Source organism: Anopheles cruzii, chromosome 3, assembly GCF_943734635.1.
Source record: "Anopheles cruzii chromosome 3, idAnoCruzAS_RS32_06, whole genome shotgun sequence".
Taxonomy (NCBI): Eukaryota; Metazoa; Arthropoda; class Insecta; order Diptera; family Culicidae; genus Anopheles; species Anopheles cruzii.
In genome coordinates, this window is record NC_069145.1 from 73,211,876 (window position 1) to 73,234,967 (window position 23,092).

The 23,092-nt window shown below is 48.7% G+C and overlaps 1 protein-coding gene across 1 annotated transcript in view; it reads right to left on the reverse strand.

Moving 5' to 3' along the window:
* Positions 1-6,110: 6,110 nt before the first annotated feature.
* LOC128270950 (uncharacterized) overlaps positions 6,111-23,092 on the reverse strand; it is a 64,555-nt gene continuing 47,573 nt past the window's right edge. The window contains exons 2-6 of the mRNA XM_053008380.1: positions 12,313-13,500; positions 7,305-7,900; positions 6,877-7,238; positions 6,338-6,810; positions 6,111-6,263 (exon numbers count right to left, since the gene is read on the reverse strand). Of these exons, the coding sequence (XP_052864340.1) occupies positions 6,111-6,263; positions 6,338-6,810; positions 6,877-7,238; positions 7,305-7,900; positions 12,313-13,500 (2,772 nt within the window). The remainder of the gene's footprint in view (positions 6,264-6,337; positions 6,811-6,876; positions 7,239-7,304; positions 7,901-12,312; positions 13,501-23,092) is intronic.

The following is a 23,092-nucleotide window of genomic DNA, read 5'->3' on the forward strand; positions in this document are numbered from 1 at the left end:
GGTGTCGCTTGACGGAGGCAGTCGAACCGAAACCGGAATGAAAACTTCGTTGATGCTGCTGCTCTTCGCTCGCTACAACGACCGTCGACAGGAACAGTGTGCCCATTTGCTTGGGGAAAATTTTCGGTTTCAGCTGGTTGTACCCGTGTCTCACAGCAAGGAACTTGTCCAACCGGCAGCTGAATCTATCCGGCTCTAGCGAGAGGAACTTTTGGCCCTTCTCCTTGGCCAGTTGTAGAACACGCGTTGGTTGAATCATACCGTACCGTTTGCGCACTCCGAGGACACTGTGGGCACTCTCTGCGGCGTGAAGATGTTTTATAATTTGCCTGTTCGCCAGCACAGCTGTTGGAAGTATTGAGTCGATCGATAATTTAAACTACAGAACCATTTTCAGGAGCAACTATTGAGTAACGTCGCTCTATGTAGAGATTGTATAATAGACAGAACATGACCGCGCACACTCTCGCAGTGGCGCTCGACGCCTTGCGCAATATCTGTTATGGTTCCGTAATCCGATTACTCTTCAAATGGCCGGCTAATTAGAGGCCAGCAGTACAAATATTCCTGAAAGTCGGAACGCTAGGTTGGCACTCTAAACGTTGGCTTACGATCATCTTAATGTCAGGGTATTTTTGTTTGCGTTTCATCAGTACGGCCCCCGCGGTCGGCTCTGCGAGACGCGTTGTGCTACCCTTTAAAGGATTCCTTTTCATGAGCATCCAATCTTTCGTCTACAATGTATTGTTTTTCACCGCTACACCCTGCAATATTAATTGAAGGGGCGCTTCAAAGTTCCATAACTTTCTGTGTAATTCGTTTCCAAAACGATGCAACTTTATAAGAAAAATTCAACGGTTGAGAGTTATATTTTTCACAGGGGTTTTAAAATTCCATTTCTATGCAATAAGACCATCCATCTTAGCAAACTAGTCAGGTGCCCACCATTCGTAGGACATGACGGCATCAAATTGATTCATCTACAGCTTCGTAAGTATTTTTAGAAATCCGATAAAATATTCACACGTGAGTTAGAAAAATTCTGTATCATTAATCTATTATTTACTTTATTTCATGTATCCCGGACCCGGAGAACGTTTATTTCACGTATTTAAAGGAAACCCGAGTATGTTGATGTAACAAACGAAATCACTACACTGCTCTTAGATGATGTTAGAAAAAGAACAGAGGAAAAATGCGGTCCTGGAGATTTAGAATAAGAGCACTTGGAAAGGAATCTTGCTCATTTGAAAGCAAACAGCGGAAGCGGATCGATACTTCTGGTCAGCCAAACGTAAGTACTCACAACAGAACGGTAATTGATAAACATTCGAAATGCTGCATCTGTGCATCCAGTGAAACTTGTGAACCATAAAACGGAGAAAAACTGGGAAGAACAACTATAATTTTGCATATTTACCTTTAAATTCTTAAACAAAATCCAATCGGTCGGACCAATCAAAATAACCATTATCCGTCAACGAATGGACTCCACTAAAATCAATTAGAAGTACCATTACCAAGCGCACTGCCAACAACGCATTCGTAGTGAATTTGTTTGTCGTTACTTCTATTTATTCAAGTATCTTTGGACATCATTTTCAATGTGTTTATTGTTTGCATTACTTTTTGATTCAGTAGCATTTTCTTTGCAGTTTTACAAAATACAAAGATATCGTTCAGCCATTAACTATTCTTTCCCTTTTCCGCGTCTCGTATTTGTTGTTTCATTTCGAATTCTATTCCACGAATCGCTTGTTCCTAGAGTGGCGTCTTATCCGACTAACAACCGCCGTGCGGTTTTGGCCTGCACAGAGTGGCGTCTATCGAAACGAAATTTTAAACGTTCTAAAGGATTAACAATTGTTAGAAAATGTATTTGTGTACTCGCTTCACAAAATGTTGAACTCGCGCCCAAAACGTTTTCGCAGTTTTACTTCTGGCTCTAATGTTTCGAAGGGGATTTTACGAAAGTTTTGTATCAACACGAATAAGCTGTTTCAATTTTAGTTGCTTCCTTTCACTGTCTGACAGGCTTAGCCCGTTTTTCACCTGGGAGTTTCCTGCCTCCCGTTGACGCGCAGGTAATAATGACAAATTGATGAACACGTGTTAGCTATAAATATCTTACTATACGCGAACCTGCTCTCGAAAGCACTGCTTCCTTGTCCATCTTTTGGAGCTAAGCTACACTGGCCATACTGAGTTCAAATTTCTTGGCGACAAACCTTGCCTTTTCTCTAGTCTGAGCACGAATCATGCACTGGGGCAAGGATAACATATCTGGCAACTAAAAACGGATTAACTAAATTCAGAGTACCTACTTCAATGAACGGGATGGAGTAAAACGCACATTACCACTGTTCCACCGATTGTAAAAGAAGGATGTGATAAATAACTCCTACTTGTGTCTAATTCAATCTCGTATGGCTTTCTTGCAAGCCAAGAGAAAACCGTCAAATGATGTATCCCATTTTAATTGCAAGCTTTAACGGATGCTTTACGTTGATTTGATCTCACGATCGTGTTACATCGTTTTAATTTTTTTTTATTCTAATAGCAAAGAGAATTTTTGAAAGATTCGTTTCGGCTAAATTTATTGTTGATTGACACAATTCAACTGTACTGACTTTCGTTCTGACTCTATGAATGTCGCTAGTTAAGTAGTACGTAGTAAACAACTATCATTTTTATTGTCACATTTAAAGCTACTTTCTTGGAGTTTCGGTATGTTTGTTTGTTTTTTGTTTTCTCGACGTTTGATTCGACTAAATCTGGTTTTGTAGTGTCATTTTGTGTGCGTTTGTTTGTATAGTAATTCTTTTGATGATTCGCCTGTCTCTACCATTTATCGTATCGCTGTCTAACAGTGAACAAAATTGATCTATTTCCTATCTTACCCATTCGCGGTCCTACATAAGAAGAATATCTAATGCATATTCACACCTCTGCACAACTTTGTATTGTATTTAGTTTATATGTTTTCATTCGTAATGGCGTTTTAGAATTTTTCCATTTACCGTATTTGCGTCGGTATTGTCATTGGTACGGTTAAACTTGATTGTTAAACAATGTGGCAGCAGAAGTGAAAACAAAACCAGGCAAAACGGATAACCTGTAAATGAGGAAATACAAAACAAACAAAACTTCATAATAATGAATGAATGAAAAATGAGGAAGTCGGACGAACAAAAGTAACTCAAAGTGATAGGCAATTTTAAATAAAATGTATTCAATAGTGTTCTTTTGCATTAATGCGTTTACCAAAGCACATACATATAAAGTTATTGCATTCGTGAACATTAAAACTGCTTAAAATTAAAACTGCATAACCCAACGTAGACTACAACTGATGGAGACTCGTCGAACAGCAATGAAAGTTATGAAACTAATAACGCGTCGAAGCTGGTTTCACTACGGCATAAGTACATATTGCAATATTAATTTCAAAGCGACTTGCAACTGTTGGATGAACAAACAAGAGCTTCTGTGGGGCTAAGGAACGCACCAAAAAATGACGGCGCCGGGATGGAACGATCGGTTGATCGCGAAGCATAGGCTAGTTTAAAAGCTTTTCCAATATTCCGTGCAGTTCTTTCGTCCTTTCTCTCGAGCACAATCACATACATACACACACTCCAGTTTTCTCAAATCATCTATCACTTTCATACATGTCTAACGTTCCACTAAAGAGAACAAAACTCTCTGGCTCTGGCGCAACAGAAAAGACCGTCCTTGAACTACTTTTCCTCGGTCGCAAAGTGTACAGGAAATTATTTACACGCAATAAGTTGTAGGCTGTTTTTAATATCAACGTTTATGGATTCGTTTGCGGTTGCTTTCGCATTTAAATTGTGATTTGCTTGGATAGATTTAATCGTTAAAAAGTCCTACTTGTTTACTGTTTGCGGTACATTTTATGTACAGTTGGGTTTCCATTAGATGCTTTATGATTAGATCGCCGGACGATCGAACACGATCGATCTCTACCGAGTCCCGCAACCGCAACGCACTATTTATTGTCTTGTCTATGACAGTGACAGGTTTTTTCGTTTGTTCGGGGCAAGTTTGTTCATCTTTACCATTCGCTGGCGATCGTTCATAAGTTTGCAGGCGTACTTCAATCTTTCGCACTTGTCGAACTCTTTCTCTTCCTGTCTATTATTGTCATGATTTCCTCCAGACGTCGCAGCCCGCTCGATGTTTTCGTTATGCGCTATAAGTATAGATGCCGTTAAAAAGTCGACCCTCATCAACTTCAGTAAGTACCGGGTAGGGTATGCCGCGTTCGCAAAGGTTAGAACAAGAACAGTAGGTTAAAGATCAACTGACTTTGAAGGAAGTTGTACACGTTTTGTCTAATCCGTTTCTAGTTCTCTCCTATACGTTTTGTACGATATGGTTGTAATCATGTGATTTCTGATAGTTGATGTGTTAAACATTGGTCGATGGTCCTTTCTGGGGTGAGCGGACTCTCAGATCCTCTGAACATCATTCCGCAAACGACTTCCAGAAGAATGTAGGGAACAGTATCTAAATTCATCCAATTCAGTTACGATAACAAACGTTTGTACTAAGAATGGTTGATAATACACAGCTCCGCCGAGAGGTTGAAAGAGTTCAAGAGGTTGAAATACGTCTCCCTTGGCCGTTAGCGGTGTGGTTTTTGAAATAATACATCATCTCCTGCAGAGTTGGTTGTTGGATTGAACGGCGAAGAAGTGAAAGAAATGATTTGTTTATCGTAGTCTCCTCACTTTCTTTGACCTCTTAACATTTTAACACACTAGGAAGATATGTCGATTACTTTACGATTCGTTTACATTTCCCCACAATGTGCGACGGTTCTCGGACCTTTTCCACGCGCTAAGCGTCGCCGCGATGCGTTAAGCAAAGATTGAAAATGGGGGAAAACAATCGAACCGGAAATGCATAAATCTGGCCTCCGTTTGCTGATGTTTATCATCGTGTTTGAGTAAAACCTGCCGCTTGATGTGGCATACTTCATAAGTTTCACAAATAATTGAACGCGTTGCTCTCATTGCTCGCCGCTTAGCGTGTTTAGATATAGTTTTGCTTCTCTTTATATGTATATAATTCGTTTTTATAATCTTAAAGTTCTGATTTTATAGTATATGTTTAGTTCTCATTCTCTCTTTTCTTCACTCCGCCTTTTGGAGCGGGAGCTCAGTTCTAAGGGTTAGAAGCTTACTATGAGTACGAGTTAGCAATTTACACACCTTCTGTGCCGGGTTTTTTCAATGTTTTTGATTTTGCACAATCTTTTCACTTCGGATAAAAATACATGCTTTCGCGACCCGGCACCCGTGATGGGGCAGCGATTTGAATCTGTATATAATTTTCTTTGTATATATGCGAACGGTAAAAGCTTAACGCGAACTGCCTCGGATTCTCGGCACACGGGCTTTCCTACTGAACCTTATATTTGTTCTCGCGACACGGATTGCTATTTCCACTACACAGTAAATTATTGTCTCGCTATATTCGTTCTGGGATCCGGGAGCACACTCTGCCTCCCGTCCCACCGATTGGCCACTTGATTATTGTGAACAGGTTTCTCTACTTTCAGGCAACGCCCCGTTTGTGCAACGAGTGGACTAGGTTGACTATCTCGATCGTTGCAAGGTTTCTCAGCTCCCGCCGTGAGTTGATAAGTTACTACTCTAAAAGCTTCCCGAAAAGTTCGGACCGGTTTTTGGAACCGGATGGAACGAAGGTAGTAACCGCTAAGCGCTAGGGCAGCGAGGGAAGGAAGCCTCTTGCTGTTGTTACGGAAACGCGCTAAAACATCCATCGAGTGAGTGAGTCCACTTCCACCGGTACTAATACTTGTGCGTTGAACGGATCGGTTGGTAGCGCCTCGTGTGGCGTGGCTACGATAATTCGGTGCGTTGAGAAATGGGCTCCCCAACGACGCTGCGTGTCCAATACTGACCAAATTAACCTGCTCTAGAGCTGAACACTAAAGACACTATGGACACACCGGCCAGGCCAGGGCAGGCGCTTGGAAGGGCGTAGCGGCAACGAACGTCGGCGCAGAACCGGTCCCTTAAATACTATACTAAATACTCTACGTGGGTACCCATGTCTCATCGATTGATCGTCAGCGTTCGCACGTAACGCGGATCCATCTCCTCGAGGTCGCGGCCCTTCGTTTCCGGTACGACCATGATGACGAAGAACAGCCCCACGCACGATATGCAGGCGTACATCCAGAACGTTCCATGCAGCCCGAGAAAGCTCTACGGAAGGCAGAATTGGTGAAATTGGAATTACCAAAAGGAAAACTTCATATAGCCGTGCGGAACCCACTTACTTGAAAGTCCACGAACGTTTTGACACTGAGAAACGCACAGAAGTAGCTGAAGCTGGTGGCGATCGAGCTCCCGATGGCACGGTACTCGAGCGGGAACAGCTCACCAACCAGCAGCCAGGAGATGGGCGAAATGCCTAGCGCAAAGGCCACCGTGAAGACGAGCACGCACAGCAGCGGTATCCAGTCGTTCTGCCCATTGGCCACGCTCACGTCCGTTAGGCCACTCTCGGCCAGTAGCATTTTGCTCGTTTCTCCGTAGTAAACGCACGACCCGAACCCGGCCAGGGCTAGCGACATGAAGATACTGCTCACGATCAGCAGCGGAATGCGACCGACCGTATCGATCAGCAGCCCGGACAGCATCGACGCCAGGAGCTGCACGAAGCCGACCGCAATGGCGGCCCCGTGTGGGTTCATGCCGGCGAACGTTTTCCGGAAGATCGTCACGGCGTAGAAGTTGAAAGAACTGGCACCTGGATCAAGAGTGATCGAGAAATTAGACGGTGCCGAAGATCCCGCGGGCGGCGAGTCGGACCTACCCGTGAATCGCTGGAATATCATTAACCCGCACGTAATGAGAATCGGTTTTACGAGGCGAACGTTACGCAGCACGGACTTGACGTTCGCGACGAGCGCTTCGAAGGACACCATCTCCAGGTACTGACGCAGGCCGCGACGTTGCGCGGCGAACGGCAAGCTGGGCTGCGCCGTGCCAGCCTCCGCCGCCGGTAGTCCATTGCCTACCGGAACACCGTTGCTGCTAGCTGCTGCTGCCGTCGTCGCACCCGACGAAGGTGTCATCCGGTTCAGCAAATTCATCCTCGTCGTCCGTACGTTCGATCGGATCGTGTCGAGCTCTAGCTCCACATTCTTGTGCGGTCCTCGCAGCCATTGCAGTGAGCTGTAAGCGTGTAATTGAGTGTGTGAGTGTGCTTTAGTGTGGTTCTCCCCATCCCGGACCGCTTACCGGTGTGCCTCTTCGTCGCAACCCCTTAACACTAGGAAGCTCGGTGTTTCCGGTATGTAGATCACAGATATGAAGAGCATGATCGGGGCCATCGCGATCAGCATCGCCAGCTGGCGCCAGTCCAGGTACGCCCCGAGCAGGTACGAGATCAACATCCCGAAGTGGCCCGCAATCTTCTGGATGGCGCTCAGGAACCCCCGGATGTCGGGCGACGCTATCTCGCTGACGTACACCTGCGCCACTGACGACACGATCGCACAGCAGAACCCACCGACGAACGCGGTAAAAAACATGGTTTCGACCGATTTCGCGAACATGGTCAGTATCCAGGAGATGGAGAACGGCAGTGACATGAGCGTGAGGACCCGCTTGCGTCCGAACTGCATGGCCAGCCCGCCGAACATACCGCCAAACAGGGCCCCCAGCAGCGACAGACTCGCTATCCAGCTGACCTGCTGATCGTTGACGGAGAAGTGCGTATAGTTGCCCCGCTTGACGTTCTGGAGCTCCTGCAGGTTGTCGATGGCCGGACTGGAGTACCCCTTGCCGAGACCGGCCGCCAGCGGCCCCAGTGACACGGCCAGGGCGGCAATAATCTAAAGGAGGAGAGTCGGAGAAAAATGGGTATTAATTTCAATCGCGCCTACGAGGTATGCAATCCACGCGACACGCGTGGCACAGTGGAGATGGAAAAACAATCCGTGGCGGGTGATTATTTTGTCACTCCTTCCAAAGAGAAAGGTGGCGCCTAGTTTTCGGTGCGCACAAAACGGTTTGAACGGAACCGTAACGGGTGGTTTGTTTCGCTGCACTGCAATTTGGCGCCGCGACCACGACGCCTGAAACCCCTCATTATGATGGAAATGTCGATGATCAATCAAACACCCGGTGCCCGGTGTTTTTTGTTGCGCTGCTTCCAATTATCATCCTTTGGCAGTGACACGTGGGCACCGATGAAAAGACTGCCATGCTGGTTGGCTGCCTGGCTGGCTGGCTGGCGATTGTTCCGAGTGCACCGGAAACAAAGAGCACCGACGGGGCCATCGCAGCATCGTGGATGAACAATTCTATTGTGTTGTGCATCACCGCGCCACATTGGCCACATTGCAATCGCGGGCCGTCATTATGCGTTATGATTGCAATCGTACACGCGAGGCGTAGGATTGTGCTCCGAGCCGTATGAAATGGGCCATCGGGCGCATATTAAGGGCGCCCGAAGCGATGCTGAGAGCCTCACACATTTGCATGCCTTCCATTGGTGATGTGATGTACTTTATGAATCCTCATTTGCATCACGATGCGTAGTTGTTAAAGGTAATTTGCTGTTCCAGTACAAAACAGGCTTTCTACTTAATCGACACGTTTTTAATTGGGCTGGTTTGTGACATTAAACATAACGTACAATGTTTTTTGAATGTTCCATTCTTTACTTTTAATCAACTGCAATGAAGCTGATCGTCGGTGCTCCGAGATTATCGCGCAACGGCCAATTATTAGAAAGCGTGGTGTATGTTGCAAAGCCCAACCGCCGGCAGCGCTCTTAGTGCTGATCGTAGATGATCGTTGATCGGGTCGTGCACCCACTAACGCATCGTTTCAGGGTCCTGCTGCTGCCCTCCAACAAATTACGGCCAATTATAGAAAGTACACAGTTTAACTTTAATTGGAAAACCGATTTGGTTTATCGCTATCGCTGGCGTTTGACAGAAACAGTCGTTCGTGCCCGGCGTGTAGGCCGGGCCGGTTCTAGGCGCGTCTGTCGATTGCGCAGAATGATCAGCGAACTGGCCACATACCAACCGACGGGCCAACGGGTGCCAACGATTGAGGGTGTGTTTTTGATTTATGCTCGTGCCATGCCACCCCATGCCGACGACATGTTTAATGCCCTGGGCTGGTGGTAGATAAAAAGACATGTGGCGCAATGCAACCAATCTGCGACCATCTTGTACGATGTACGATCTTGTGCGAGGCCCAACCAATTCCAACGTAGAGCAATGGAATGGCCATGCGGATAGTTTCTTATCAGTCAAGTGTTGGCACAGGTCTGTGACACTGCGTTGGAAACCTGTTCCAAAGCACTGCGAGGCCATTGAGTAAATTGACCACCGTTTGACATTTTCCATCGGGAAACTATGGTGACAAATCTTCTTGACTTTTCAACCACAAGAGATCGCCTTCAATTAAAGGTTGGTGGCAGAGTTTACGCGGTGCAGAAAGCTGACGTCAACGCATGGATCGTTCGGAGTTTAGTTATTTTATTCCAACCCGACAAGCGTACTGTAATATTTTAAACAGTTTACGATCAACAGAAGCATGCAAGGTACGTCCTCCAAAGGAAGTATTATCGGTTCCCAGCAATCTGTTTAAGAAGCATCCTTTATGCAGTCAAATAAAGTTACAATTCGAGGGATTACGGATGCACGAGACTAGCGGCTAGGTAAACAGCTATCTTAAGCTGGAGAGACATTAAAGGCTTAGTTGACGATCGCAAGCCGTACGATCAAGTGATCTTTAACAATGTCCGGCAGGAGCATTCGGTAATCGTTTTAAATTTTAACCACCACATATTTTAGTATTATTTCTTCCTACACTCAACCCGCAAAAGGAGTTGTACACCATTCGATTACGATCACTTTATACCATGTTTATTGGCCATTCCGGAATAATCCCAAACGCCACACGATAAATTATCTTTAAAATGTAGGGAAAGAGTCGCTGAAACTTATTCGATCCGCCACACTCGGAAGGAACAAGTAAAGTGGATCGAAGCCATCGCGATGCCGATTCCGAACTCTCTTCGCGTGGTGTGGGAAGTGGCCAGAACGCGACTCGAATCGCGAGTGGCTCACATTCCTATCGTTCCGCAATCTCACTCAGCGTCTGGCTTCGAATGTCCTGTGGCTCCCCGCGTGGCACGTCCGCCTGTCAGCTGTCGTCTGGGCCAACCGTCCGTGCGGTGACAAAGTCATCCGCTTTGGCGGCGATAACGATGCGCACATGAAATATGTTCGATATGAAAACCTCCATTAAATACTAATTAGCTTCCCATAACCGACCCTGTCCGACAGAACGGCGTGGTGGCGTCTGGCGTGTGGCGGGGTCGGTTCTCGAACCACCGCCCGAACAGTTGTGCACGGCGACGGCTTTAATTAAACTGCACGTCTTAATCCGCGACACCATGAGGCGATGAAAACCGGACAAAACCAGCGCACGACAGCAAGCGCCTGCGCCCCGCCGGAGTGACCACTGCCGGCTGTGCTGACAGCTCCGCGGTAGTCCGCGGTGTTGCACCTGGACAGCATTGCATAAATTATATGGTCGGAATTTCATTGCCCGTGGTCAGGGGCACCGTGTGGCCAAACGCAGGTCACACAAGGCGCGTACGGCGTTTTATGACGGCGCAGTGCCGTGCCGCTAATGAAAGCTGCGCTGCAGTTTCCCAAGATACCGCACCCGAAGGTATGTAGTTTGGCTGGATTTTATGACCCCCGCCCGTCAAACGGGTCGGGTCCCGCTCTGGCAGTCGCTGCCGGTCACATTCTTGCCTGATTCGCGAAATTCGACGCGAACCGATTTGGGTATAATTTATGCATCCGATTGGCGTGCGAATCTTCGTTTCGTTCGCCCATCCAAACGGAGGAAGCCTGTTTTTTGTTAATCCACGGATTAGATCTGCGAGTTTTTGTGGTGCGGTTTCGGGTTTGTTTTCCGCTCAGTGATTTAATTATGCCGGCTACCGAAACGCCTACCGGGTAGGGTCGGGGGTATAAGGGGTGCAAATTAGATGGCAAAAGAATCGACCAAACACCTTATTTTTTTTATCGATTCCAAACCGACAGGCAAAAACGGGCCGATCAGCGTTCGCGCGTGTTCGAAGTCGCATAAACCTGTCCCCGGTACGATAGGGAAACATCGAAACCAAGATTGTCCAACCACGGGCTGAGAAAATGTAAAACGTTCGGATGAAGGCGATTGAACAGCCACCGGATTGGGTGTAATCGGTAATCACAGGTTTACGAGCGATTTATGCTCAAGCCTCCGCAGTTGTCCATCAAAGCCCGGGCGTACGATATGAATTCAATTACAGCCAGTCCGCTCGATCGCCTCGAGGAAGTGCCGCCAACCGGGCGGCCCGGCCACGTTTCGCGTTCGTGAGCAACGTGAAGGCAAACGCCCCGACGTCGTCTTGTAAATGGTAATAAATGCAAAACGGAGCCGGTTATTAAATTTGAGACATTAGCCCGTCTAAAGTGCTGATGAAATGGTCATTTGCTCACCTGTGTGTTTGCTTTTGCTAATAACTACACGTCACCCTGGGGGGCGCGGTTCACATTACGTGACACGGTGCAGTGAGGAACACTTTAAGGACACTCACTGCCATCATTGCCCATTCGTTGGGGTTATGGAACACACCCTTGCTGAGGAGTGTGGCATTATATAATGGGAACAAATGTTTCAAACAAATCGGTTCGGTTACAAGTTTTTATGTTGGCGTTTTTTTAGTTTAGTTTTTAAAAAGGATAGGAAAAGTGGTTGACATATTACAGGGACCGAACCGCAAATGGCAATGAACTTTCCTCCGAAACATTTCGGGTGAAATGTTGCACATTATCTGTGCTGTGAAATATGTCACATGGATGGGCGTGAAATGTTTCTCTAGGGAGTCCGCAGTATGTTCTCCTTTGATTTTAAATGCACTTGAGTGCAATCTTTTCCAACAAAATGGGTGATTGTTGGTTCACTGTTTCACCCTTTCGTTCACTGTTTAGATCTTTGATTCATATGATTTCTGTGCCCCATTTCGAGGGCTCCATCGGCCCAGATCCATTAAAATGCTGTGCCGGGCAAACGCCTCGCCTGCTGTGCTGTGTAGATGTTGTGCTTAACCCAACCCAACGGTACTGCGAAACAGACACGCAACACGCGACGCCCTCGCCCTTCGACGACATGAAACACACACGTGTCACACCCATCACCACCACCACCCTCCCGACCCTGGACTAACCTGCGTGAAGTGGTGGCCCTGTCCGAGGACTCCGAACGCTCCCAGTGCTCCCTTCGAGCCGTCGCGCCGTCCTCGGAACGGTGGCAGCGGACCGGGGCCGGCCGGGTGCACGATCCGGGCACCGGGCCCCGCACTACCATCCGCGCCACCGCCACCGCTGCCCATCAGCTGGCTGTGCTCGATGATGATCTCCTCGCGCTGCATCTTCCCCACGGCGTACGCTTCCTGCTGCGCCAGCAGCTGCTTCTCGGTCAGCAGCAGTCCCGGTTCGAGGTCCAGCGGCTGCCTGGTGCTGCCGTCCCGCGACTGGGGCGACAGATAGAGTGGCCCGCTGAAGTTGGCGTGAGGCTCTTCTTGCCGCTGCCGCGCACCAGCGTAACCTGGTTCCTGTCCCTGTGGTGGTCGGTGTTCCTCGGTCGGTCGGTGAAACCGTCGGCCGACGTCACTGTCGGCGTCGTCGTCGTCGCGGTCGTCGTCGTCGGTGTACGGTGGCACCGCAATCCGTGGCCGCAGGTCCGGGTGGAGCGGTGGCGAGATGAGGATGTTGTACTGATTTTTCGTAAAGTTCAGACTGTAGTTGACGTTGTAGTTGCGCTCGGCACTGTTGGTGTTCTTGACACTGGGCGGTGGCGGCAGTCCGGTCCGGTAGACCCCGTTCGGTTCGTGCGTCGTCGGTCCGTCGGCACCGCTGAAGCACTCATACTGCTTCGGGTCGTAAATCAGTGGATGGTGGTGGTTGGTCCGGGTCCTGTGGTTCTCCCGTCTTCCGCTGCCGCCGATGTTATTTTTGAGGATCCCACCGACGAGGCTGCGGCCACGCCACGCTGCCGCTGCCGGCTGCTGGTAAGCGTTGAAACCTCTGTACAGCTCGTCCCCGGGCGGTCGCGATGGGCGGTAGTTGTAGTTGTTCAACCGCTCGCTACTGACCACCGTCGACTTGCTGACCGGGTGTCCGGCGGCAATCGGGATGGGCAGCCGAAGGGGTGGGGCCGGCCGGTAGGGATGCCGGTGGTCCACCGGTGTCGGTCCAAGGCCGTACCGGGTCAGCAGATTGGGACCGTAGCGGGCGAGGTCAACCGAGGGGTCACCGTACGGACCGAACAGCTCGTGGCCGCCGCCGTGCTGCGGATAGTGATCGATCGGCTTCACCAGATGCGGTAGCTGCTCGTGCGGTTGCAGGTGCGATATCTGCGAACGGAAGAAACAAGGGGGAACAGGGGGTAAGCAAAGGTCCTTCCTGGAGAAACTATTAGCGTGTAAAGTGATCCCGAAAACAAGCCAAGCCAATTGCTGGCCGCGTGGGATCGAGGGGTTACCGAGCATAAATTAATGGGAGCACATCACCGACATCGTCGGGGTGGGAAAATGGGTTCAATAACCGGACCGGATGGTGGAAGATGAGGCAGTCTGGGCAACATGCTCCAACCACACTCCGACCATCGTGGGTGACTTGTGGTTTGACCCGAGACCCACCGATGGATGCTGCAAATGGGTCAACATTGCTCAGCTGTCCAACCGTCCAAGACACGCGGAGAAGGATTAGAACCTGTCTTGGAACGATGCAATAAAATGTGATGGATTTCAATTTGCCCGCCCGCTCGCCATTCGACCGTGCCCTAACGTGGTCTGAACTCTCCGGTCTGTCCGGGCTGTCTGGTATGTCTCCCGCCCAGCAGCACATTCGGGCGTCCAAACTGCACCCGACACGAACATCGTCCTGATTTATGCTTCGATGCTTCCCAGCTGGCTGTCCGGCCCCGGTGACAACATTATAAGATCAGACTGCACCGAACGAAGGACGAATTGTCCTTTCGCCGGGCGAGCGTCCTTAGAAACTGTTACAGTTTAATCAATTACCCCCCCCGCAGCTGGAACACTACTCTACAACCTCGGGGCCGACGGAATCCGTGATTGGACACACGGAATGGTGGCGTTTTATTGCTGGAAAAATGGCCCTGGCCGATGACGTTTTCCGATTGCTTCATCCCGCTCGGGCAACGGACTTTTATGATTATGATGATGACGAGGATAATGGAGGACCGGGAAATGATTACATTTCCCCCGTACACCCCGGACCATTCGTGGCGTCAGGAATGCCCCGTGAAGCACCAGGTGTACAGAAGGTTGCAGTGTTCGGGGGGAAGGTTTTGTCTATTTCTTCATCTTTTCGAAGGCTAAAGAAAAACCCTTAGTGAATTATTTGAAAATTTCGGAACAGATAACAAAACATTTAGTTGGGAACGGACAATAAACGCCATCAATGTTGGAAATGGTTAGTGTAACTGCGCATATTTAAAACTAACTTTAAAGTGACCAACCCGTGACACTTCGAGGGCATTATCTCGAGGGCGAGGGCGGCAAGAACAGTTCCGCTAATTTTCGGTGGCACATTTTCCCACGGCACTTTACGCCCGATTTGCGCCCAGCCCCCAGGCGACATTTTCGAGTTAACTTGTCCCTTGCGTTAGGTCTGTTGCACTTCATTTGTGCCGAAGAAGTGGATCGGCCGAAAAAGGTGGCCAAACGGTCGCGGGACGCATGCGACCAGAACCAGCAAACCAATTGAAAAGAATTAGCGCTGTTTGCGCGAAAATCAAGCAAGACGGCCGGCCACCCCCCCGCAACTCGGCGAGAGAGTAATGCTGCTGCTGCGTGGCAAATGTGGTTCGCGGTTCTCGCCGATGGGTCTCCGAGGGGAGTAGGCGAAAGGAGCCTGGGAAACCGATTAGTGGCACAATGCGCCACAATGCAGGCTCTGCAACGCTTCAGCGAGCCCGTAGAGACCGTTTAAACTGGAACGTTCGAGATTGTGGAACGTTTTCGAATAGAACTAAACACGACGCGAAAGAAGGCTTAGGAATGTTTGTTTTCTACGAATTGAAATGAATAGGATGTTTGTGATGGAATAAGCAACTAGCCTTAAAGTTATTCCAGAAACCTCAAACTTAAACTTTTTTAAAGGCTGGAGTACCAAAAATTCTCTGGCGGTCCATAAGGTAGGAACCGATCATCGACTCTGGACACCCTGCACTGTTAATGTGGCGCGACTCGGAATCAAAACGATGCCTTGGAGTCAGTGAAGAAAGAACTCGACCAATATTGTCATCGTCGAGCGTTTTAGGCGTAAGTCCATGTTGCTTAGCCGCATGAGATGGCAGTGTGAATTAGCATTCCGTTACCTCCGGAGCAATTCCGAGTGAGAGGGCTACGATCAGTCCGATGAGTGGTAGAACCAAAACTCCGTTATCACAACGACACCAATCACGCGCTTGTGTCAGAAGTCATTCAGCCACGCACATTCTGAAAGATCCCGCTGAAGAATGTTTGGAGTTGATCGGTGTGAGGTCGAGATCGCTGCACGTAGTTCGATCGTTGGAGCTGAGTGTTTTACGTGGTTCTGTCACATTTGGAAGTTATTGAAATTAGAGCTGTGTCAAGATAATTGTGGGCAATATTGTAATCAGCTGCTGATCAGCTATGGTGAATTGTTTCAGGCAATTCTGGTGTGTGTCTTTGGTGTGTTGGTGTGATTTCAACGCAGATGTACTCGAAATGTGTGTTTTGTGATTCTGAAGAGATTGCCGCGTAGACCGACCTTGAAAGCCTCGTAGCTTAATGATGTCTTTATCAGCCTGGGTATCCTCAGTATACAGTCACGAAGCATACCCGGAACTTGCCTACGTCGGAGGCTATTTGTAAGATTGTGCATAAGAATGGCAACCTGGATGACGGCGCACTGTGTTTGGCCAGAATCGTATCCAGTTATAGCTATTGAGCGGTAGGTAGATACGAAGACGCATTGTTTACCTGAGCCGGGGAGCTCAGTAAATCAGTAACACATCGTGACTTTATCGTTTTAGGAATAGCAGTATCAACAGTCAACCGACGGCTGAAGGTAGGAAACGAGAATCGCATCGTACTTGGCTAACAATTTTCAATATAATACAAAATTCAAATCTGAATGCTTGGGCAAAGCCGCTACAGCGTGTTTGGGAACATTGATTTGAATTGTTCCTGTCACAATATTGGACAATTTATTTCAGCTAAACATTACGCCGTATTACGCTGTTAAATTAGCCAAAATAGGAGTCTCCAATGCACTCAATTCATTCTCTTCATTAACCGTGCATCGTGCAATCAAAACACACAATCCATCATCAGCCTTTCACCGTCCGATGGTTGAAAGCTGGGTACGTTGTCGTGTGGCTGGATGACGAGCATTTCACCGGAATCGGAGGGAGCAACATTTGGTTCGATTTTTTCTACGCGCCATTCGGGGACGCTTTCGGTTGTATCGCATCCGACTCTGACTCTTGGCCGACACGCGAATGGAGTGAATTATGAAAATTGTGTACCAAAGCTGACATCAAACGGCAAAACGCCCTAGCAAAACATGTGGCGGTTTATTATTTATGACATGATCGCGAGCATCTTAAATTAAACTATACACGGAAAGGAATCTCACTGGGCCAAGATCCGCCTTTAAATATATGGTTCTTCCAGCACAAGCCAGTTTCCGGGTTTTGCGTGACCCTCAATAAATCTACTTTCGACCAGGTGGAACCGAAATCGAAAGTCCCCGAGGCTCAACAAGCTGTCGATAGCACGTGGAGCGCATGTGGCGGCGACTCACATTCCGATCGGGTTTCGATAGCAAATTGATAGGTTTCAATTTTTTCGACAGTTTTCCCCGAATGCCCCATTTGGGTATGATGAAATACGACCGGCCGTTCGTTTAAAATATGCGTAAAAATGCGTTACGATCGCAGGGAGTCCGGTGGCGCAATAGTTGTGCTGCTGGCGTATGGCTTGATCTGCGGGAACGAAACGTGATCGTGTTCCGGCTCAATTGGTGCGTGCCCAGAAATATTGATTCAGGAGCCTTGAAACTCCATTTCAATTAGTTAGCATGAGTCGCGCTTAGAAAACATTAAATATTGTTTGGTAACGTTGGTCTCAACACGCTCGGACCACTTGGAAGATCATAAACTATTTTTACACATTGAAAAACAAAAATGACGGCCAAAAATGTGTCTCCAAACACCGGGTGATAATGGGATCGAGTTGATTTTGGAATCATCTACAGGGCGACAGAAATAATTCTTCGTTCCAAATGGCCCGGTACAACAAGAACTGGGTCCACCGAATATTTACTTTCGTGGGGCACATTAGAAGATCTCGTCGAAAGAAGACCCCCTCTCGAAGAGGTCTGAGAAAATTCACTCCACAGTACCTCCGCAGGCGTCAGGGTGTCAAGTGAAAACTAAACCACTTCTAAGCGTCATAAATCTCGCGTTGATTTATAACCTCACTGGCCCGCCGGTCTCAGCGTTCGGGGCGATAAAATGCAGCGCCCATCACATGCCATTCGCAGCCGCTTCCTAGCCGAGCGTTGTGTGCATCTTGAACTGCTGCTGCTGATGCCGGTGCTGTGAGTGCTTCCGTGCGAAGCAACCGTCAATAGCCGCTGCCGTCGAATGATGGCCATCTCCGGACACCGACCATCCTTGCGGGTTGATAAGGTGCTTTGCATGGAACTTCCTTTCACAGCGACGCATGCAAGGCCTTACTTTTGCCTGGGGCACAGGAAAATTGCCCAAATTGGCGCATACTTTATTCGCTTCCCCTCGGGAGCCGCCACTTGTGCCCTGCATTTGATATAATAAGCGATTATTTATAGGAATAAATCACTATCATCACCGCCGGGGCGTTGATGGTGTTTACTTTTTGCCAACGTCTGATACTCGGTGGTTTTCGGTTGTTCTGGTCTGACTGACGGCGCGGTCCTATGAGAGTAAATGCAAAATACGGTGGAACGATGGACTTTCAAACCCATATTTAAACAATTTTGTTAATAAATTTATAGGAACGGATAAAAGTAAATTTAAACCACCAAAATCTGTTATGTTAGGACCTTGTTTGGTGGTCTTATCACTTCAACTAAAGTTAGCATCAACTCGACATCTCGATTGAATTGTATACTGGCCGACCGTTTTATAAAATTCATCATGCAAGGTAAATTCCCAAGCCTCAATATAAAAATTAAGTTTTGCTTTAGGCTTAAGGATACAATTTGTCCAGAAAGCCGGGAACAATTTTATTGTAACAGAGACTGTAGCGCAGATCAGCGATACGATTGTTCAACTTATAATAAAGCCCCACTAAAGGGCTGGGTACAGCCTGCAGCGCCGATGAAGATAATGCCCGATCAATGGGGCCTAATGGAAGCCCGATTGACGTAGATTGACGTTTCACGATGCGCATATGCACCACATTGTCCAGTTTAAAGTTACTATGCTGGAGGCGCTGGAGGCCGAACAACATAATGCCGATTTGTTTAAAAAACACACACACTCGTTAACCTCGAAATGGAGCTACAGCTCCACTAATCTTTTATCTCATAAACTATTCCTAGAAACTCCGGCGCGCTGTGGCTGTATGCGAAGGAATCGCTTCTCAAAACCGCCAAAAACTGCGGATCGCTAATGAGTTAATCAACTTCTAAACCTCCGCAGACTGAGACGCGGGAACGCGGCAGATTCTAATGCTGACCGTTAAGCGAACTAATATTTGCTTCTCCGGGGCCCTAATGACAGACCATCGCCACGAGCCCGGGGCCTCCGCCGGTCGGGACCTCCTACAACGCTTCCGGTGGTTCGGAACGCCGGCGACTGTTATTAGCGAAAAAGGCCAAAAATTATGGTATCCGGGTTGTTCCGGGCCCGCTGTGTGGCATGTGTTTCTGCGTTTGTTTGTGTCTTCCCGAAACATAGGGCTTACAATTATTGTTTTAAAGGTTCTTGTTCCGAAGAATGGCCGTTTCGAACCGGTCGGTGGGAGAATAACCGGGAGAGAATGAAAGGATCGCTTCGTTCCGCGGCGAAGGCGAACCTTTAATGATATTTGTAAAACCCAAACCCAGAAACAGGACCTCCAGAAAGTCACGTTTTTCTGTCGACACCAAATGTTCGCGAAGCAGATGATGGCTTCGGGCTTTCCGGGTTATGAATCATGTTGCTCTCGTCGTCGAACAGGGACGCTATTTGTTGTTCGCCTTCGAAATTCTTCGAATACGATCGATCGAGCTCGCTGGAGCCACGCCGAGAAGTGCTCCAGGCCGAGAGTGTTAACATAAGCACTTGGGCAGATCCGCCAGGCCAGTCCGCGTTCGATGGGCGTAGCTGCTCCATTTTGGTTTATTTAATTCGATCCGTGCTTTCCGTGCCCAACAACAATTGAACATGACCATGGCCTCAAGACGCACCGAGAAGCAAGTCGGAGAGGATCCCAACACGGAAAGCTAAGACAAAACGGCGAAGATAAAGCATTTTTCGGCAGTGGCCTGCAATCAGCCGCGGGTTCTGGGGCGGAACGAGCCACTTCATGCACGTCGTCGTGTTGTGTCCCAAACGAATGACTTTATCTTCGTCGTCGTCGTCGTCGCCGTCGCCCTGCCAACGAGTAGCAGGCGTTGCAGTATTTACATTTGCCAGGGTCGCGAAATTCTCACGTTAGTTGTTAGCCCATCCCAAGGCTACAAACCGGAGCCGGGCTTTTGGACACCGAAAGAGGCGCGGTCACCGGGCATTGTGTTGCCGGGCCAGCAAGGCGAGTGTATCGATTACTTATCGATTCGTGGATCGCGCCAGAAGCGTAACGTGTAATTTAAAAAATCGACAACAGCTTTACACAATTTGAATTATGTTCGCAAAGTGGGCGCTGGTTTCGATGGTCTGCGATCGCGAAGAAAGCCGGCAACGTAGCAACCATTGGAACGCGACGTCATCGAAGCGAAGAGCTTTTTTAAGGGTCCTTCGCATAAAGTGGATATTTTAAAGTGTCACAAAATCGCGACCAAAAGTGTCCCTTCGGTATTCGTCCGGTCTCAAGGATGTCTTAATTATGGTGTGGTGCTCGTTGGGTTCGTGACGACGCACGAAGCATGATAATGAAAACATTAACTGTATTGATGGAAGGCCGCTTTGATGGGCCCCCCGTTCCCCGGGCTGGCCCCGGGGGAGAAAAGTTTTCTGACGTGCCCACGAACCGGACACCGGCCGCGGACTGCCGAATGGTAAAGTTTCTCACGCGCAAAACTCGATAACCGGAAGCCCATCATCTCATCAAGAATCGCTGCGGGCTTTTTGTGACTCTCGTTTCGGTTATTGGCGCTCGTCACGATGAATCGAATCGGATCGATTCGACGGTGGCGAACGACTTTTTCTACGATTGGCCGAACGGGGAGAAGCGGAAAAGTTTGTCGATCGATCCCCGAGTCCCCGGGGACGCGACCCTGTCACCTTTGGCGAGCCCTTTTTGGTGAGGAAGGATTTGACGGGGAAGTTACAACTTTCGTCAACGGTTGCCCCACGCTTTTGACGCGTTAGGGTTCCGTTTTTTTGCCGGCCGTTTGACATATCGGCGAACCTGCCAACCGCCCTCTGCCCTCCGCCCCGAAGAATGATGTTGATCGGACATTTATTAGCTTATCACGCGGTGTGTCGTTGAGTCGAGTTTTTGCGGCCATTCCGTCCATTACAACAGCGATGAATCGAACTCGAATTGCGGGAGGTTTTTCCCTTTCCCCTTTCGGGGCCCTGTTGTCGATCGTCGACGTCTTCTTTATCGAGTCCGCCTGCACCGGAATGTCGTATAGGTAAACTTATTGCGACCGCAGGAGTTGCAGAGCCCGACCCAAAAGTTGGTTGCGACCGCCTTTCACCACCGGCAGCCAATTGGAAGCCACGGCATGGAGCAGGACTCTGACGGCTACAAAGCAAACGCAATGCGGTTAGCGGAGCCTTTGGCCAACCCAATCCGTGCCGCCATCGATCCGCGGCCCGCGGATGAGACATTTTTCAACTTTCCAGCCATTCCAGGTATTTGCTGTCGAATTGAGCAAATGTTTAAAACTTTTGGGGAATGTTCTTTAACCACAGCCCGAAGGATCGTGGTTGGTTAATGAATTGAAATTAAATCACAATTATGTTTTTTGGATAGGCCAATGAATAGATGAAACTCTTTGCCCTGATTCTTATATTAAAGCAAACTCATTTTTATAACCCCCATTTGCTGCCCGAATCACCGCAAATCAATTCGAGGGCCATCGAAACGTTATTTTAGCGTCAAACACCCTACCGTATCTCCGCCCAGCATCTTTACGGTCGGTACTAAAAGAAACTCCCCGAAAACTCTGCGTCCCTTTGTCTCTTTTAAATAAATTTCCCTTTAATAAAATTAAAAAAAAAATCAGTAAACAAGATAATACGATTTTTAACACTTCCTTTTCTTTCATCCACCTTTTTTTCGGCCGCTATCATCCACCGAAAGTAGTTCTGGGAAATGTTCCTTTACGATCAGCTTCTCCACAATTTTCGCCCGGAGAAGACGCCCGCACGAGAAAACAGGGCTTGGCAGGTTGGTTGGCCGGGCGAAGGCGTTAATTCACGGCCCCGGATCGGTTTACCTCTCTTTGGCGCTCCCTACGCCCGATTTTATTTATAATATTTTTACGACTTCTTCCAAGATGCCGATATCAAGATTAGGGGCGCCGCCGGAGTGGAAATGGGCACGTCGGCGGTCGGCACCCTTTAGAAGGTGTGGGCAGAAGAACTCCCGTCGCCCGGTTTGTCTCGATTGGGGAAGCCTTTTCGGTGCAGCTGTTGTGTTGTGATAAGTCGGTCTGGGTTCGCTGGGAACCAAACCTGGTGGTGGCGGCGGCGATGGTTTGGATATCATCCAGTTCGTGAGATTGAAGTCGGTCCCAGATTGGGCAGGTGTTTCGTCGATTGTCTCCCACTGTTTGCTTTTCGAAATTAGGCGGAACTTTTATTCTGGGGCTGATGGAATACGAAATGATCCCTTTCGAGATCAATCGGCAGCCTGGCATGGCAGACAGCTTCAGCGAAAGTCATCGAAAGACAGAGACAGGCAATCACACTCTGAATCATTGCGACTCGCCTGATCCGGCAGACATTTCGCAGGCGGCAAGACGCGTTGTGTCTCATCCCTAGACACAACATAAAGGGGCACGTTCCAAGCAACTGGCCGACACTTTCTTGCCTACGAACCGTGATTGATTGGCACGACTAAATGGTGAATCGCGGGCCATCGAAACAAAGAAACGGCGAACATAGGCATGGCACGCGCACGTCACCGTTTTTTCTTTGTCCCGAGTCGGCTAAGGCCTTAGCGGTGCTCTTCTCGGTCGCGATTCGGTGACCGATTCTTCAAACTTGAAGTTGATTTAATTTTTGTGAACTACGACCAATTCGCTCGCAGATGGCGCATTGGCCAACAAGGTGCCCGGTTCCCGCGCTCTTTATTTTCTTCTTATTTGCCAGACTATTGGACTGATTTCGATTTGATTGATGGCCTCGATTAAGGATCGGCGATGCTCGCGGGTCCTTGCGGTCCGTTGGTGGTCTCTCTCGTATCCACAAGACGAAGCCCAAAGGGGTCCTGCCCGGGCCGGCTCGGGCAATGAAAGTGCCCTAAATCGCATCATTATCTTCATTACCGCTCATAATTCATGGCCTTATCGCGATGGAAATGGACTGCCCCTGGTGGTGCCACAGCCAGCTCCTGACTCGGGGCTCGGTAGCACCGGCCCTGAATCGTCCCCGTCTCGGAGCTCATTAGTTGGCGCGTCTCCATCTTTATCCGTTCGGATGGGTTCGCTTCGCTCTTGGACACGATTACCACGCAGAGTGCAGGACTTTGGGTGCTCGCCTTTCCCTCTTCCCCGTTGAGGGTGGTTCGGTTTATCGTCTTTATCTCG